At 43.5% G+C, this 19258-nt stretch overlaps 1 protein-coding gene across 1 annotated transcript in view; it reads right to left on the reverse strand.

Annotated features, from left to right (window-relative positions):
• The window catches only part of LOC136678128 (protein CASP-like), a 161258-nt gene that overhangs the window by 82067 nt on the left and 59933 nt on the right, over positions 1–19258 (reverse strand). The window contains exons 3-4 of the mRNA XM_066655998.1: positions 16262–16309; positions 3402–3480 (exon numbers count right to left, since the gene is read on the reverse strand). Of these exons, the coding sequence (XP_066512095.1) occupies positions 3402–3480; positions 16262–16309 (127 nt within the window). The remainder of the gene's footprint in view (positions 1–3401; positions 3481–16261; positions 16310–19258) is intronic.

Below are 19258 nucleotides of genomic sequence, written 5' to 3' on the forward strand. Positions count from 1 at the left end.
ACACTGCAGAGAGAGAGAGGGGGGGCATTCTATCACCCTCAGGTAAACTGGAAAGTAAAGACAAGATGAAATGGGAAGAGAAAAAAGCACAGAGAAGGAGCAAAAAGAAAAGAGACAGAAAAGGAACAGAAAAAAGTAAATCATAGGAAAGTGAAGAGTGAGGAGAAAAGCAAGGTGTAAAAAAAATGAATGAGAAAAACAGGGCAAGAGAATGGACAAAAAGGGTAAAGGTTTGAGAGCTTAATAGAAAGAAAGAAAGAAAGAAAGAAAGAAAGAAGTGTAAGAGAAAGAAGCACATGAAGAAATAAGTGAACCACATCGATACAGAAAGAAAAACTGAAGAAGGAAAAAGAATGACACCATAAATGAAGAAAGGAAGTTAGAAAAAGAAGGAAAGGTGAACTATGAAAAAAAAAGATGGGAGAGAGACAGACAGAGGGGGAGAGCGAGTGTGGATGCTGACAGAGGGTACAGTGATGTGAGCAGTGGTGTGTCACTCTCTCTGTGGAAGTGACAGCAGCTTTAGGGTGAGGGTCTCGCTGGGGGGTTGTGGCTGTGTTGCTCTTTTCGATGCTCTCCATCACGGACACCAGCCTCTCTGCAGCTCTGGGTGGGCCAAGAGGGTGAAGGGCCCTCCAGAGACCCCCCCAGAGTCACCATCCCAACACACACACACACACACACACACTCATCAGCCACCCTTTAATCGCTGCATGACTAATTACGCCCCGGCTCCAGCTGATTCTCCTTAATGAGACAGCTGGGCTAATTATGTAATCATATGATTACATTAGACCCCCGAGAGAGAGAGAGAGAGAGAGAGAGAGAGAGAGAGAGAGAGAGAGAGAGAGAGAGAGATGAGTAAAAAGGTACAAGAAAGAAGGAAAGAAAGAAAGAAAGAAGGAAAGGAAGTGATTCAAACTGTAAGCAAAAGGACATTGTGAGTGTAAAAAAAGGACAAAAAGTGGCAGAAAGAAAGAAAGACTATGAACAATGAAGTTCAATCTGCAGTAAAATTGTGGGGGATTTCTGTGTGTGTGTGTGTGTGTGTGTTATGCTGAGCACTCCTCAAACCCCCACTCCCGCCCCCTGCTGCTGAAGCGTGTGCACCTCTCCTCCTCCTCAGTGTCACTCTGCTGGGCGTCTTAACTACTGAAACAAGAGAGATTACCAGCAGGAGACTGGGGAATTTCACACTGGCTCAAGGTGACTCTCACACACACAAACACACAGGTGCAGTTGTGTGAAAACACAATGTGAGGAGAGGTAACATCTGAAATGTGTATAACTGCAGTTTACTGGTCAGTTATACAACTGCATCTTATAAAACACACACACAATCCAAACACCATGACACGTTAACTCAGACCCCTCCCCAGTTACAACTCCACCCAAGTGGGAGGGTGAAGACTGGCACACACTTCCTGCAAGACACAGGAAACCAAACACCTCTCCTGTTCAATCTGCCATTTACACAACACCAGCTCAAAACGCTTGGAGGGGAACACTAACTGCCCAAACTGGTTATATCAGCTCACAGACACCCGGGCTGGCCGTGTTGAGCTTGTGATCAGTCCAGAAGGGGTCGCTTCTTACCCGCCCAAAGAGTGCGCACAAGTGTGTTTTCTTGTGCATTACCACTGCATGGTCCCTACACTACTCAGCACGGCTCTACTCGGGTTTTTTGCATTTCCATTAGACAAATCAGGCACTTGGAACCAGGTTCCAACTAACTGAGTAGGGCATGCAAACATTGCAGAGCTCTGATTGGCCAGAACGAATCACCATCTGTAAAATCTCAAAGCTACAGCGGAGATCACAATTTTGTTTTCCCGACTCACAACAGCAGCTCGTAATTAATTACGCAATGACCTTTGGATCGGTGGCAGACGAAAGAGTCCAGAAAGGGCTGGACGCTGCAACAAGGAAGGAACAAACTCTACAGGTGTGTCTGAACTGATGACAGAGCTGTGTTCATTCCCAAACAACAACAACAACAAACACATGAGTAAACAAGTTACCCCGGCCGTTGTTGTGATTTCCAAAGTTCGCAAGAGATTTATTGTGAAAAACTAACTAGGTACCGAGGAAGCAGGGCCAAGCAGAGTCGTGTAGAGTAGGTACCATTGAATTTGCATAACAGATCTTTTATTTCACTCTTAGCATTCTCCTCCAAGCGTGCTGAGCTGTCCAGTGCCGTCGTGGTCACAGCAGTTTCGAAAACAAGTGGTCGTTGGCTTTGCTTGCCCTCCCGGGCCGGTGGCGATGGCTGTGTCTGAGAGAGGCTAACGGGTGGAGTTGGCGACCGGTTCAATTGGAGATAAAATTCGGAAAATAAATATAAAACCAAACCGTTAATTATAGGGAGAAATAAACACATCAAAACACAAAGACAAAGAGGAAAAGAGCAGGATTAAATTGGACAGACCCTGAAGTTTAAGCTCATTTTTAGGTTGAGACTGGTGTAGAGCTGCAGAAAAACCCTCCTCTTCCCCTTTTCACTCCCGAGAGCTAATTTTAAACAGAAGCAATGCCACTCGGCTGGACAACTCTCCGTTTGTTTTTATGCTGAGGCCCTGCCAGCCCGACGTTACGTCAGCCCCTCCACACACACACACACACTCAGAGAAAGAGAGAGAGAGCGCCCTGTTTGCGTGCCTCTCATGCAGACCCTGATCATGCAGCAGTGAGCAGCTGAGGCTTGTGTGAGAGAGAGAGAGAGAGAGAGAGAGAGAGAGAGAGAGAGAAAGAAACAGGTACATGCAGGGAGCAGATGTGTGTATGTTCGTGTGTGTGTTACAGTGAGAGCTCTTCAGCAGAACTGTGTTTCACATATGAGGCATTTGAGCCCATTCTAGAGTGCAGAAAAGCACCCGTGTTGAAGTGCTGATGTCAGTGAAAACTCATCCTGGATTCAAACCCAACAGTCTGTGCATCGTTCAAGCTCCAACACACACCATGCACCTCCTTACTGCCCCACAAGGACTCAAATCAGCAGCCAAATCACTGTTTTGTGATGTCACAAAGTCTCCTCTAGACACTTTAAAATTACAGATTTCATTCAACTGCATCCTATTCATTAAATGTGCTATTTAATGTACTTTTTATTAATATTTCATTCCTCACTTAATTTTTATAAGTGTTTCCTGTGTTTGTGTTATAATTTTGAGATAGAATTAAAGTTATTATAACATTAGAAAACATTTATAAACATAAATTAGAACACATGTTTGGCCTAGACTGTTTGAAAGAGGTCAGCCAATCAGTATGGAGCCTATTTACATATCTCTCTCTCTCCCTCTCACACACACACACAGGATGCTGTCTGTCATCTCAAGCAGTCCTCAACTGTAAGACAGAGCACACCACACGCACACACACACACACACACACACACTTACCTGGGACATCGATGAGTTTCTTGTAGACGTTCAGGAAGGCTGCCTCTGCTTCTTTACTTCTTTTACTCAATGCGTCAATCTGAAGGAGGGAGGGAAGAGACGGATGAATAAAGAAGCATTGAGGGATAAGTGTGCACATTCAGATGTGACATGACATGAAACACACACACACACACACACACACACACAGACATACACCCCCACACATTCCAACCAATAACAGATAATTCACAGCACTGAAGCACACCCCCAAAACCCAAATAAGCAATTTATATCAGCAGCATGCCGTATTCATCTCTCAGAAGCTCTTTAGAGAGTAATGATTTATAGAGTTAGGGAGAGAGGAGTGCTGCTGCCTGTGTGTGTGTGTGTGTGTGTGTGTGTGTGTGTGTGTGTATATAGAAGGGCTACAGACTGTACCAATCACTCCTATCTACTGTATCAGAGCACCTTATCAGCACACAACAGCTGCCCCCTGACTGATGGCATACTTATCCCTGTGCTTCAGTATTTATCTCCCTTTCTCTCACGTGCACACACACACACACACACAGAGATTAAAAATGAACATATACACACTTATCATAAAGCCATCGCAAACCAGAAGACACCAGCACGCGAAAACAAGTCCTAACACACTCTCGTGCATTTGTAAGTGAGCAGAAGGACAGCACGCATCCTCATCAGGAAACTTTAACACATCAGGGCTTTACCGATATATCCACCGCCTGATACCATCAGCAGATATTTTGAGATTACGAAGTTTAAGAACATCAAGAACTCGATAATAATGTGTCCATGTTTTAAATTCTTTTTACGCCACCAGGCCACATCTTTTCACACTACCACTAACACAACACACTTGGAGGAGAACACTAATAGTGTACCATTAGCTAATAGACACCCACTTTGAGTGACAGGGTCAAGCGGTTTATTTATTTAACAAAAAACACAATTTAGTATTGAAATTTATCAATACATAATCAATACACTGATGCAAATTCTCCATCAAACACAAACACACCCTGGTGACCGCTCTGCTGTATATCTAATGGCAGCCATGGCCCTGTGCAAGGCCTCTGGGCTTCTGAGCATGCTCAGTACACTCTGCTGTGCTTGGAATGATGGATGTTCTGCTTCTGCTTCTTAGCTCCTCTGTCGTTTTCTCTATACGACACACTCCAGCGCACGCACACACACACACACACCTGAGTGTTGGCCTGAATACGTTAAACGAAATCACTTCCATTCAGTCCTGAAACTTGTTTTATTTTTATTTATTTTTTTAAGCAGGTCTTGCACAGTGAGGTCAGTTAGTTAACTGCACATCACACATCTCCTGGATTCATTCTCCCTTCGCCCAGAAGCTCCAGACGTCACTCCTTAAAAGATGCATTAATTGCTGATTCATAGCTTATAAGACCCCCATAGAAAAGCGTGCTACAGACCAAGCTCAGAGCCAAGCACTGGCTGCAGTGGTGTAAAGCCCCAGCTCCACTCTGTGGAGAAGTGCAACTGTGCTCTCTTCATGTTCTCCATTTCCTGAGTTATAAATACTGTACACGGTAAAAATTAGCTAAAGTCATGCCCTCATTTTCGCGTTTAAATTTATGCTCCCCATCCGTATCCAGGACTTGATCCAAATCAGAATCCGTTCAAACACTTCCATATGTTCCAAAAGGCTTCGGAAAATGAAACCTGACATGATGAGGTCTTCTTCTTTCTTTTTTTTCCTTTTTGGGAGACAAAAAGATGGGAGATAAATCATTTCTTCTTTACATATAAAAATATCTTCTTTTATAAAAAGGCACCGTGCCTTGGGGGAAGAGACGAGGGGAAGAAGGAAGACGTTTAAAGTTCTCCTGATGCTCCTGAGAAGACATATATAGGTCAGAGGCGGCAGGAAGAGCAGCAGGTCCTGTGGCAGGTTCTGTGAAGCTTGAGAGGAAGGCTAGGAGACTAAAGAAGTGGACGCAGGTAGATGCTGATCTCAGACATCCTCAGGGCATCGTAAGCTACAATCTTACTGTGGGTAACGTGTTCATACGCACAGGTAAGGGACGCCATGAAAATCTTCCCTTGCTGGCGTTGACGTTTATTTCCATTTGGAATTGGGAAATTTTCCATTTAATTCCAGATTCGTTAAACACTAAGGCCACTCACTACTGGCCAATTTAGATGGCTTGTAATTTTCAAGGCTAGCCACATTATTTGGAAGTAACTTGCACTACGCTTTATTACAGAAATGGCTTTGTTGGAGGCATATAAAGCAGACTTTATGATATATTGGACATGTCTGGTTTGATTCTGTACATGAAAACATATGTAAAACTTGAGTTAAGAAGGTCAAAAATAGTCTGGGGAAGAAAAATAAGCTGAAAAAGCTGTTTAAGAGCAGGCCTTGCAAGTCAGATCAACTGCTTCAGCCAGTTACCGGGGAAGAAGAAAGGAAAAAAGAGAGAGAGGGAGAAAGGGGAAAGGAGGGGGTAATGGGGGCCTATAAAAATTCATATATTAAGTCCTCGCATTACCAGCCAAGTCTCAGAGAGACCTGATTCATGGTTTTGGGGCACTTGCCACCGTCAATAGGCTACATGTAATACCGACTTTGGGCTCCGCTGGGACGGGAGTAAATCTTCTCAGATGTTCTTTATTTATTTGGCCGGAAAACATCTGGAGCGCACCGGGCAGATGCCAAGTTCTTTCCTCAGCAGCTGGAGCGAAAGGCTGCTCTGGGGTCCAGCTCGCACTGCTGAGAGCTGGAGCTTCTGGTCAGAAAACAGAAGCACAACGCTGCCGGAGTGGATCAGCTCAGACGTGGGCCTGGATTTAATAAATCTACGGGAGAACTTCAGATTTGGAAAATTCCGGAGCTTTATTATGGGAATGTTCCTGAACCATTCTGTCAATAAAATACACACTCAGCACTGTCAATCAAGGTCACTTTTATGGACTGGAGATATTTTATTATTATAATAACAAACTCAAATGTGGACTGTAATAAAGCTATAGATGAAATTCCAATACTGAAATTCCCATAGCTGCAGAGAATATTGTAACTGTTGGAAGAGAACTTTGTATCGCCTTGGATCATGGACGACCGGCTGTTCATGGGTCAAATGACCAGTAAATGCTCTTATTGTAATAACTAATATTGAAAGCCACCCTCTACTTTGAAGTTAGTTAGTTATTTTGTGTTTGTAAAAAGAAAAGTCAGACCCGAACTTACTTTACATTTCTGAATCCCGTCGATACAGAATGCAAATCGGATGTTAATGCGATTCATTATGTAACTCACTATGTTAATTACAGTATTATGTAACGGTATTTCAATAATTACGCAATGTAAATCCAATATAGAGCCACACAACAAAAGTACCTCTCATAGACCTACAGAGTGTAGCACACTCGAGTTTTTAGATGTTTCGGAAAGAGCTTTACCCACCCACCCCCCGAACTGTACTCGAACAGAGGAGTGTTTGTTCACTGGAGATAAAGGACAGTTGATGTGAAGTACTGGAAGTCCAGGGTGTGTGGAAGGTCAGGGAGTTCAGAGAAGGGTTTATCCTCGCTCTGTTTTGTCTTGGATGTCCTGAAAACGTACCCTCTTGTGAGGGTTTTGTTGGTAGAGCTGGGTCCTAAACTGAGGACATTTGATCTGCGAGAGAGGGATTTAGATGCTTTACGGAGTTTAAAAGGGGTGGAGGGGGGTGGAGCAGAATTACTGATAGAAACATCCAGAACACCTCAGCTACCACATCACAAGAACACACCGGTCAGTGGGTCAGATCCAAAGTAGATCAGGGAATAAATTTGAACATTGCGGGACCTGACAGTACAGTCGGTATTTCAGTATTTCTGAAAGTATTACACTTTCTAACACTTTGTCCTGTGATTTCTGTTTTAACAGTAGCACCACTTGCATTGTCCTGACTGAACTGAACTGATGTGTCCAGTTAAGGACAGACTCACATCTGTTCTAAGAGTAAAATGTGAAAATCTGACCTCAATTACTTAAAAAGTAGGTTCTGGCTGATGTAAAAATTGAGGCCAATCCAGATTATATAGGCTAACAGCAGGATAAACGATCATATCCATAGTTATATTAAATATATAAAGACCCGCTCCAGTTAATAAAATCAAGGAGACGTTCACACTAGAAATAAGCGGTCAGCGCGGGGGCTAAGCACGTCCACTTTAAAACTGCAGCGTTCTCAAAAACACAGTTTCAGAGACACGCCGTACCAACATACCTCACAAACCTAAGCAACCAATCGTTACCATGTGGAGGACTGCTGTCTAGCTGCAGACGAAGTGTGGAGCTAGAGCTAAGCTTGTTAAAAGTCAGGGAATATTTATTTTTTTTATATTAATATAAATATATTAATATTTATTTATCATATATAAATATTTATAATTATATTTATATATAATTAATTATTCAAATCTGTTAATTTTATGAACAGAGAGGAGTTTTAGAAGTTGCATCGATGACTGGAGGTCTGTCTTAGGTTCTGTTGTCAGGAGATAGCAAGGTTTAAACAGGGTAATGCCACGTCATAAAATACGTAATTAGCCTATATTTTCAGCCAGTGATATATCATCAGAAAAACAAATAGAAATGTTCAAAAATTAACTGTAAAAAGACGTTTTTGGTTGTTTTTTTCGCTTGAAAGTTACTATTTCAGAGATTGATTATTTTGTTCTGATGGAGCAGTGATTAAAAAACATGTAAATTAAGAAAATATTTCATAACAGAAACCTAATAACCATGTGATACCATATAAATATCTCTGATGTAGGCATTTTTGACTATTTGTTCTACGCTTCCACGAGGGAACAATAACAACAATAAGGCTATAGCCAAAAAAGAGATTAAAAACACAATGTTTACCTTAATAAAAGGTCTTTTTCATTTTAAGAAGCAAACAGGTGCCGCCTAAAGCTGCTACATTCACTCGGGCTGTGATTTAGCTACTTTTCCAGGGAAGTACAGAGTGTGTGTGTGTGTGTGTGTGTCTGTCTCTGGAGAGAAGCTGTGCTCTGGGATCTGAGCGCTAAGCTGTGCTGCCTATGATTGATCCCCAGAGGGATCTCTCTAATGGAGGATTAACAGCCTGCCTGCCCGCTTAATACCATACTCATACCCACACACACACACACACACTTATACATACACACACACAAACCTAACAGCCACAGACTGACCGGTAGAGGACAGAGAGAGTGAGTAGCCAGCAGAGGTGATCTTAGATTTAAGCACATCTGTATAATGTGGTGATACCGGAGTACGATGAGGTTTGCTGTTCACGATTTTGCTGCTGTGTGCTTGGGTTTTTACAAATGGACCACTCTCATTTCATTCCTTTCACTGTCAAAATGGTCATCAAGAACAAGGACAACATCAGGAGAACCTCAGGAGCATCAACCCCATGAATAATAATATCAAATATTAAAGCATTTCTTTTCACGAGACCTGCTTTCGTTTTTTCTTGGGGGAGTGATATTTACTCAACTCTTGAAAGTTCAGTCTCAGAAGTTGGTTGCATTTTCTACTAAATCCCAGTATTTCAGCGATTTCGGGATCTGTCTCTCAAAAACGAGAGCTTTAAGTGTATAATATGGGGACAGTTCTGATGCTCTGAGGGCTTGCGAAGTTGAGTCAGGTCCTATTTTTGTAAATCATCACACTTTTTGGAGACTCCTGTTTCTTCGGTTACTTTCACTTGACTTTTCCACTTTTCTCCCTGTGTCTGCGTGGGTTTCCTCCGGGTGACTGTCTGTGAGGAGTGTGGTGTGTTCTCTCTGTGTCTGCGTGGGTTTCCTCCGGGTGACTGTCTGTGAGGAGTGTGGTGTGTTCTCTCTGTGTCTGCGTGGGTTTCCTCCGGGTGACTGTCTGTGAGGAGTGTGGTGTGTTCTCCCTGTGTCTGTGTGGGTTTCCTCCGGGTGACTGTCTGTGAGGAGTGTGGTGTGTTCTCCCTGTGTCTGCATGGGTTTCCTCCGGGTGCTCCAGTTTCCTCCCACAGTCCAAAAAAACACGTTGGTAGGTGGATTGGTGACTCAAAAGTGTCCGTAGGTGTGAGTGTGTGAGTGAATGTGTGTGTGTGTGTTGCCCTGTGAAGGACTGGCGCCCCCTCCAGGGTGTTTTCCCGCCTTGCTCCCAATGATTCCAGGTAGGCTATGGACCCACCGTGACCCTGAACTGGATAAGGGTTACAGACAATGAATCAATTTATCTTCTGTCTAGTCTCCTCAGAAATATCTCCCTTGATATAACTGGCTTGTAGTTAAGAAATCTAGGAAATAAACGATTAAAGGGTGTTCTCAGACTTCTGGACAGTGCTCTATGCATCTGTGTCTCTTCTGAATGCTACTGAAGCAGGATGGACATCTGAGTTCTTCTCACAACAGAAGAGAATAACTTTCATTTGGGTAATGACCAACTCAACACACACACACACACACACACAAATCCCAGTGGAAAAAAATGAGAGGGGCGACTTTGCCAGAAGACGTGTGAGTTATTGCAGAGCTGGGCTGGGCTCTAACCCACACCAGGGTGTATGCTTTTAAAAGCTGGGCGTTTATTTGAGCAGAAGGCTGTGACCTCGATCACCAGGCCTGCAGAGGGAGACCACAATGGTTGGGGGGAAAGCTAAAGCTAAACGATAGAGGCCAAGTTTATTACTGTCAGAATTTTGGTTTATTCATAGTGCCTTTGAAAAGAGTTAGAAATATAATAATAATATGTTTATGATCCAGAACTAATCATTCAACACCAGCACCTGACTAATGTTCTTGTGGCTGAACGCCATCAAACTTTCACCAAAATGTTCCAAGATCGACTGCTTTCCCAGAAGAGAGACAATAAAAAAAAACAACAACACAACGTGGGGCCCGGGTCAAACGGCCCATAGCTTCATGTCTCCAGTACACACTACAGGCAGGAGGCTGTTTTGTGAAGTGGAGCACAGCTGTAGCATTCTTCAGGCATAGCGTGGCAGGCTAACATTGCCTCAATTTAGCCCATCTAAGGTGCCTTATTAGGGATTTCCTGAAGGCTCCTAAAAATAGACCGTGAAGATTCACAGACAGAGCTGCTTTTATGGCGAGGAGGTTGTGCAGTTCATTGACGTGGAGCACAATTAAACACAAATCTCACGCGTTGGTTTACAAGGTTACAACAACCTTTTATTAACCATCCGTGCCAGTTTTAGACTTCTTACTGAGTCTGCCTTCTCTTTGGGGTTTAATTGCTTGTTTTAAAAGTCAACGCCTTGGTACGAAATCTTTGCTTCATGGTACGCCATGATGTCTGTGAACAAACCTATTAAATAAAATAAGTAAATATCCTGTAATTGGCAATTTAGCTCCATTATCTGCCTTGATATTTTATCTCAACTTCTGAAATATGATGTACTCTCGATACAAAGTCTGTTATACTTTGGTTAAAATAATGTGGACACGTCTTAAATGCCTGGAATTTTACACACAGCTTTTCAAGGATTGATTAAAATGTTGTATCATTAAAAAAAGACTTTGGAAATTTGATTTCAGAATTTTTAACTGCAACCAGGTTCTCTCCATTTTTGGACATAACTTGAAAACATTACTGTAAAGCTGATAATAAATGTGCTAATGGAAAGGGTCCAGATCTTTGAACCAAGTGTCTTTACATAAACACCTTCCCCACTGAAGTTCCCAAAGTTTTGTTCCAATACACTTTAAAAAATGTTGACGCATCCAGAGATGAAATCTGATCCAATCCCAAGACATATTGGTCAGTGTTTTTTTTGTGTACGCCTGCAGTTTTGGCCTGGCCGCTGGTCTGGGGAAGAAGGAAAGCAGACTGTATTTAGCCTCCATCTCTCCTGAGGCCAGAGCACAATCGAGCACATTAGTGTTTAACGAGACCACACCTAAACCATCATGGCTTCTTTCCCATACAGAGCTCAGAGGGCTAAAATAGCAGTGTGAGAACAAGGCGAAACACAAAGTGAAATATTAACACTCTGGCGTAGAAATCCAGCCCACACTGCTGTAACTGCATAGACAGCTATTGTGTGGTGGAAATGACGCAACTAGTCCCCAAAAAAAGTCCTCGGCATCAGCGTAATCATAGTTCTACTATGGAGCTGTAGAGGCGTCATGCATCATTCTCAGCTCATGACGCATTTAATAAAGTTATTTTATCACCATTTTCACGGACAGCGATAAAAACACACTGTACAAGCTGTATACAGAAAAGCAGGGTACAGACCAGGACACAATGCTGATCACCCTGAATGTTAAGTGAGGGCTAGACTGGTATAAATCACTCCCAGCACTGATCTGTGGAGCTGTGATGGACCTTTTTTATGATCCAGAACTAACCACCAAATGACCTCATTATGGCTCTTGTAGCTGAATGTCATCAAATCCCCACAGCAATGTCCCAGTAGAAACTGAAAATGCAGCAAAGGGTGACATTCTGCCTATTACTACCTTCCATTTCAGGTGAAATTTTGGGGTAAACAGGTGTCCACCAACATTTGACCTGGCCATTTGGACTTGGTCAGCACAATCCAGGACTATAATGTGAGCCCCTGCCATAAAATCACCCGAAAAGCTGTCCAGTAACTGATCTTGGCAGCTGCTGCAAACGGCCATTGGTGAGGACAACTGCATAATGAGTAATAACTGCTACATCTGTTAGGACAAGCATAGACAGAGTCCTGCCATCTTTACTCCACAGGGTTCATGTGGACGTCCGAAGACGGATGGCAACAGCTGGAAAGAGTGTACCTAATGATTCTGATGATGCTCCAAACGTCTCTCGCTCTGAATAAGTCGAGAGACCAAGTTATTTTTGTGGCCTTCAAGTATAGCAGAGAGATATGGCAAAAAGACAGACAGCATTGTAATACTTTTAGACTCAATATACACCACAGTGTATTGTGGCAGGAAAAGGGCCATTAAAAAAAGCTTACAGGCACCGCTATAAATGCCCCATAGTTTGTAAAATCTCCATGTTCTGGACCAGCTGCACATGAGCCTAGTGGAATTATGCCCTCAGGAATTAATGGAGCACAATCAATGTACAAATAACTTGTTTTTTAATTATTATATTTATTTATTTATTGATTTATTAATAAGCTGGCTTGGCAATGTGTTGGGAGGCTGTTGCTTTGGTGTCCAATGGAGGTTGCTACAGTGTTGCTAAGCTGTTGCCATGGTATCCTAGGTGGTGGCTAAGTTATCCCAGGTGGTTGCTAATTTATGTGTTACTCAAGGTCGTAGCAAAGGTGTTGCTAGGATGTTGACATGGTATTCCAGGTGTTTAATATATTGTCCCCAGTGATTGCAAGTTGTGGCTATGGCATCCCTGGTGTTTTTCAGGTGTTGCTAGGAAGCTATTATAGTATCTAGAGTGGGAGCTAAAATATTCCTAGTCCTATGCCATGTTTTGTAAATGAAAACTAAGAAGAGTTTGCAAAAGATCTCCACGTGAATCCCTAATAGCTGCAGACAGCCTATAAACTGTGGAATTATCTGGACGTTTCTGAAGCAAATCCTCAGTTTCCCATGTCAGGAAGTTCTGAGGAAGGCCTTTGGGCCTGGATGAGAGAACAGATTTTTTTTCTCTCCAGACTCCCTCTCTCCCTCTCTCTCACAGAAGGAGTGTATCTCCACTCCTGCATGGCCAGTAAGACGGAGCGCTTGATCGAGTGTAGCACACACTGCTGTCCTCGCCCATCCACAGGCAGAGACCTGCAGAATCTCAATATGGCCCTGCATGAAAAATTCAACCCCTCATCCATCATTCAGCTGCCGTCGCTGGAGAGGGGGGGAAAAAAAAGAGGAGAAAAAAACGTTGCCGTACAAGCAAAAGGACAAATTTAAGTCCCCCATTAACTCCTATTATTCATCCTCCATTGTCTTACCATTAACGAAATCAAAAGCAGGACGGGGAGGGCGAGAGAAAGGCAAGTTGTTCTTTTATTCATGCGGCGCTGCAGGAGAGAAAGGAGCAGGCCGTTTCAGTTCTGCTCCGATAAAAAAGGGTCCGGCGCGGCCTCCAATCCCGCCGCAGGGTCGCGGGGTTCAAAGTGGCGGGGGCCAAAGTAAATGGAAAGTCCGAATGGAGCGTGTCAAGCGCACCTCCAACTCCGTTTGAAGTAGAGGAATGCTGCAGGAAAACACTGAAGGAAGACTTGCAGCTCTTCGGAAAGTCCATTTTTACAAGTAACGGAGCAAATGCAGCCAGTAATGAAGGATGCAGGCGTCCAGATGGAGATGTAGCTGTGTGAGCTATGAGTGGGGATTGTTAAGTAGCTCACAGTGGGATGCTCGGCACAATAAGCATACGTCAATGTCCAGTATATCCACACGTATTCCGCACGGATCTGGATGGTTGCTCTGTTTTATCCTCTGCCAGTTCCAGGAAATTGTTAGGACACCCCTATAGCGCACTGGCCTTTTCAATACTATAATGGCCAACTATAATGTGGGATTCGAAACAGGTCTAATGTGTTTATGAATCCCCAGGGTCTTAGTCCGATATTCTAGGCTTTTACTCTCTGCTCACGGCAGAGAAACCTCATCTGGAGGTGTTTAGCCAATGAAGAAACCTCCAATCTTTGAAAAGCATGAACCGAGATGAGGTTATTGCTCTATTCCTGCTCCACGGGTGGGTGGACTTATTTTTGCTGTAGTTATTACTTAAGAAGGAACTGACTCTAAGTTCAGGAGACCACTAACTGCATGAAGGTATCCACTGGCACAAAGTGCTACAAAACTCGAGTCAAACAAAAGTCCTCAAACATACTGTTCCACCTAAAAACATGGAGATTCTGAATGTAAACAAACCAGATAGAGCAGCAGCTCCCCAGAATGGTAGACTTTACCTTTAACACAACATCACAGGTCAGCTCCATATGCTTGGAGGAAAACAGTAACATTCCAGTTCATTTATATCAGCTTACTATATTAACACACACTTTACATTTCCAGGGCTTGCATTTTCTGATGACTGGTCCATCACATCAAAAGCCCCCACACAGGGTAGATTTAATTATACTGGTGCCCCGTGACCAGGCTGAACTCTGTAATGATTATTAAAGTTGACTGCAAGCAGTTTCTACAGTCTTTCACATTTACAAGGAAAACGATGCACGTTTCTAAAGCCCAGCACATTTAGAGGGCAGCAGTGAGCCCTACTCTCTGAGGGAGATCCTCATTCTTGTCTGGACAGGGACAGGAAAAGCAAAAACAAACCAAACAAAAAAACAAAGAAAAAGAAAACATGAACATATCCAGACTCTCTCTCACAAACACAGATAGAAAGGCTTGGCGTATTATGTTGTGGCTGTGGGCAGAGCTGTCACATTGCATTGTTCAGGGTCAGCTGTGTGGCTTCGGGTGCGAGTCCAGAGGACGAGAGACCTCTACTCCCTCCATCTCGCCTCTGGCCCAGAGCAAGGGATGATAAATAAATAAATAAATAAATAATAATAAAAACAAAAGAAAAATCACACAAACCAACAACGAAAAAGAAAAAAAACCTGCATAAATGAGCTCTGCGAGCAGGAAGGCAGGAAATCGGGAACATCTCCTTTCGGAAGGTCAGAGGATAGGCGTTTGACCGCGGTTATTTAAATAGATCCGTGAAGAATGGGCCTCGCGCCGGGCGAGCGGACGAACGAGAGGGCGAAGGAATGAGATCCACGGCGATTAAAATAGAAGGAGTGAAGAGGAGAGAGGAGAGAGGAGGGGTAATGAACGGACGATGGGATACACTGTGTATCTGAGCGGAACATCAGTTGAGCTCTCTCTCTCCTCAACGCTGGGAATGGAGGGAATAATGTTTTGTCCTTTTTTTTTTTATACAGGATGCAATTTAAACATGGCCTCAGGGTTCAGTGCCTCATGAAAAGGACGAGAGAGAGAGAGTGAGAGAGAGAGAGTGTGTGACAGCGAGCTCCACTTCTCTTTTGTAGTCAAACTGTCTCTCTCTTTGACCTGGTCCAGGTCAGGGTGTACTTGCTGACACAGAGGAAAGGAAGAGAGGAAGGAAAGAGGGAGAGAGACTTGAGGAATTTTGGGACAGTGCATTATCTCCTCTTAAATGGAGAGGTTTATTTATCCGACCTCCGCTGATGCAACACGGTTGGAGAGTGATTACTCAGCAGCTGTTCCAAACCCTGAGGGTCAGGTTTCAGAACGGATGTCAGATCCAGATCTGCCCAATAATTATTTGGTGGCAATTCTATGCGATAGCTAGTTAAGACCCCCCACCAAGACATCGCTTTTCTTAGAACTGATGCTAACGCGACTGCCCCGGCCAGCCTGAGGAGAACGCCAACTGCCCACATCTGTCACGTCAGCCAAGAGACACCCACGCTGTGTTTGTGTAACGGGGGCACAGTAGGGCCTTCCGACCCACCCAGACAGAGCAAGGACACCCAGTCTTGAATGGCTGAGGCAACACCAGAGCTCAGAACCAGATGGGGGTGGAGCAGTGGAACTGTGTTCTTAAAAAGAAATTGAGCATTTGGGTGTGGCTACGGTATAAGCCACACCCCTTTCCCCTACCTCTTTTACTCTGATATAGACAATAACCTAGGCTTATAGCAACAGTTTGCCATACCATTTGCTGACATCATATTTGACAAAAGCTCAGTTCAAACCAACGCTTGGGTGGAATGAGTCTTTATTATAAATGCGTATGAAGCTTTATGTCGTTTGTATCTGTGTATATCACACGTAACCTCTTCCCAAAGTCAGTTTTTCAAAACCCAATTCCATACTGGGATCCGCAGTTTTCACTCGAGTGGACACAGACTGGGCAAACACATCCCTGAAGAGGTAAGTACACTCACCTCAGCCTGGAAACTCTTCAGCAGCGGAGCTACCTGCTTCCGAAGATCCTGTAAAACAAACACAAACAGAAGAGGTCAGTCGAGTGGTCAGCGGTTTACAGAATCTCCTCGGCTCTCAGTGGGAATACACAAATACACAAAGGGTACATCTTAATAAACACATGTTCAGATGTTCACGTACAGAAAATAAACACACACAAATGTTAAGGGACAAGATGAAATTCACAGGACAATCGTGCGCCAAATCATGGTTTGTTCCTTGAAATGTGCACATCTTTTAATGCATAATTATCGTTAAATGATCAATAGAAGATGTGCAATGTTATAAAAAAAATATTTAATAGTGATCCCGATTGAGGAGGTGTTTGATATCTCCACGTAGAAAACCAACAAGATGCAGGTATTCACAGCTTTGCATTACACCAGCAGCCCACAGTCAAATGCCCCAATGGTGCCATGATTTACACTAGGGCTGGACGATACGGTCAAAATGTATATCACGATATATATTTCTATATTTCAGTCGATGTGATATAATTACGATATTGATATAAACAACATAAACGCCGCAGAAAAATTGCACAAAATAAACAAGAAACATGACATCACACTCAACATAAACCCCTCTGCTTTGTCAATATTAATATTTTTAAACTAACATTAAAATTTAGGGCAGTTAACTGACGACCCTGTGCTAGTACGCCCTGTAATGAACGTCAGTCAGTGACAGATGCTGTGAATAATACATTCATTCATTCATTGTCTGTAACCCTTATCCAGTTCAGGGTCGCGGTGGGTCCAGAGCCTACCTGGAATCATTGGGCGCAAGGCAAGAATACACCCTGGAGGGGGCGCCAGTCCTTCACAGGGCAACACTCACACACTCACACCTACGGACACTTTCGAGTCGCCTGTGAATAATTTATAATGAAATATTGAAAATATATTTAAAAATTATATCGTTATTGAAAAATTTTATATTGCGATATATATTGATATTGAATTATCATCCAGCCCTGATTTATATGGTGCAGAGAACAGGAAGGGAATCACTGAACAGATGCAGAAAAATAGATTCCCAATAGAAGAATGGAAATAAAAATGCAATAAAAATGTCCACTGTTCCTTTGAAAATGACCACTCATGCAAAAATGTACCCTGTCCATTAACCCTTTGTCCTGCATCCACAAACACACACACGTGTCTCAGAACATGTAAACTCTCATGCATTCTGCAAACATATTTAAAGTGTTGATTACGATGTGCTGGACAAGATAAGCGAGGGCGACTGAGACGGTTAAATGTACAGCAGCAGAAGAGAGACAGAGATAACTTCCTGAGACAAGAAGCTACTTGTTTCTCAGAAAAAACAACAACTAATTGAGCGAGCGTTCTCTGTTTTCATTCCTGGAAAAGTGCTCGAGAGCTGCAGCAGATGAAACAATAAAGAAGTGATGTCATACTGAGTTATAAAACACAAGTTACTAACATACTAACCAACCACATTAATAATTCATAAACATCGTCCGGACTTTAAAACATCATAATGATAAACCGTTATATACGAAAACCTGAATTCAGCTACTTTAAGGTGATGCTCCAGAGCAGCCACTCATGAATTTAAAGTCACCAGACTCAACACCAAGTGTCAGCTGGACAGGCATAAAAGCACCCAGCATTGGGCTGTAGAGATGCTCCATCCGATACGTCTAAATATCAGTACCTGACGTCAGTGACATTAACGTAAATGCCATCGACTCCTCACAGAAATGTTCTAACGTCTACTGTGAAGCTTTGCCAGAAGTTTGAGCAGATGTGAGGCCTACAGAGACCTTTCATCGCGTTGTCCACCTGCACTCTGTGAGCGTTTGGATTCACACAAACGGTGGTCACCCGAGCCGTCTGCTCATTTGCATTGCCACCACAACAAGCATCGGTTCCTCGCAGACCGCGGCTGAGGGCAGACGAGGTCTCCTAGGTCAGGGCAAAAAGGTCGGAGGTCACCAGACTCAAGGCCCAGCAGCTGGTCCGAGCCGTTTTGTGGTCAGGAGCGTTAGTTGGCGATTGGAGTGGCTTAATAAGGAGCCGTGGACTTTTTACCCAGCCTCCCAGGAGACTGTCTGAGCTTGGAGTGTGTGTGTGTGTGTGTGTGTGTGTGTGTTGGCTCCTCTCCGGATAACGTTTATGTAAGCGCTGCTCAGAGGTCCTGGTGACCCACAGGAAACCTCTGTCAGCAGCTGGATTACATATAACACCCCTGTGCCTGCCAACACACACACACACACACACACACTCTCTTACTCCTCCTGCGCAGGGAAAAGCCTCGGCAAAGCGCACATGAAAGCCAGCGGCTGCCGTTTCACTGTTATTCCAGATCAGACTGTGCGATCGCAGGGGGTGGCAAAGCCGCAAAAAAAGAAAGAGGAAAAAAGGATTGAAGCGTGTTAGCGCGTTAGAAGAGGTTACAGACTGAAAATAGACACTTCACACACCACGAACAACAGAAAAACTGAAGAAAAAGACTCCTCCCGCTGCCAAAGCTGAGCGAAACGTCCCGGATACGGAGAGCAGGGAACGTCAGATCGTCTTTTAGAGATTTAGAAACCGAAGGTGGAGCGAGAGAAGACAGAGGATGTCGGAGAATGAGAGAGACGTTAGAAAGCAGAGTGGGTGCGTTTGTAAACGTGTATAAAAGGCCCCCACTATCCAAACATCGCAGATCTATGGTGAAGAGCGTTAACTGTAACTGTCATTAAGTTTTTTTTTTTTTTAAGTTAAAGCCATATTCCACCGTTTTTCAGGAATTTCGTCAAGATGTGAACCATTTGGGGCGAGATTCTTGACTGCTACTTTGACAGTGTCCAGACATCCCTCTAAGTTACATCAAAGAAAGCCATTACCATTAAAGACACCTATAAATACGCTGCCTGAAACCTGAGACATTGCTTTGTTACAGTGTGGTGAATGTGTACGTTCACTGCTGGCTGCGGAAGTAAG

This window comes from Hoplias malabaricus, chromosome Y, assembly GCF_029633855.1.
Source record: "Hoplias malabaricus isolate fHopMal1 chromosome Y, fHopMal1.hap1, whole genome shotgun sequence".
NCBI lineage: Eukaryota > Metazoa > Chordata > Actinopteri > Characiformes > Erythrinidae > Hoplias > Hoplias malabaricus.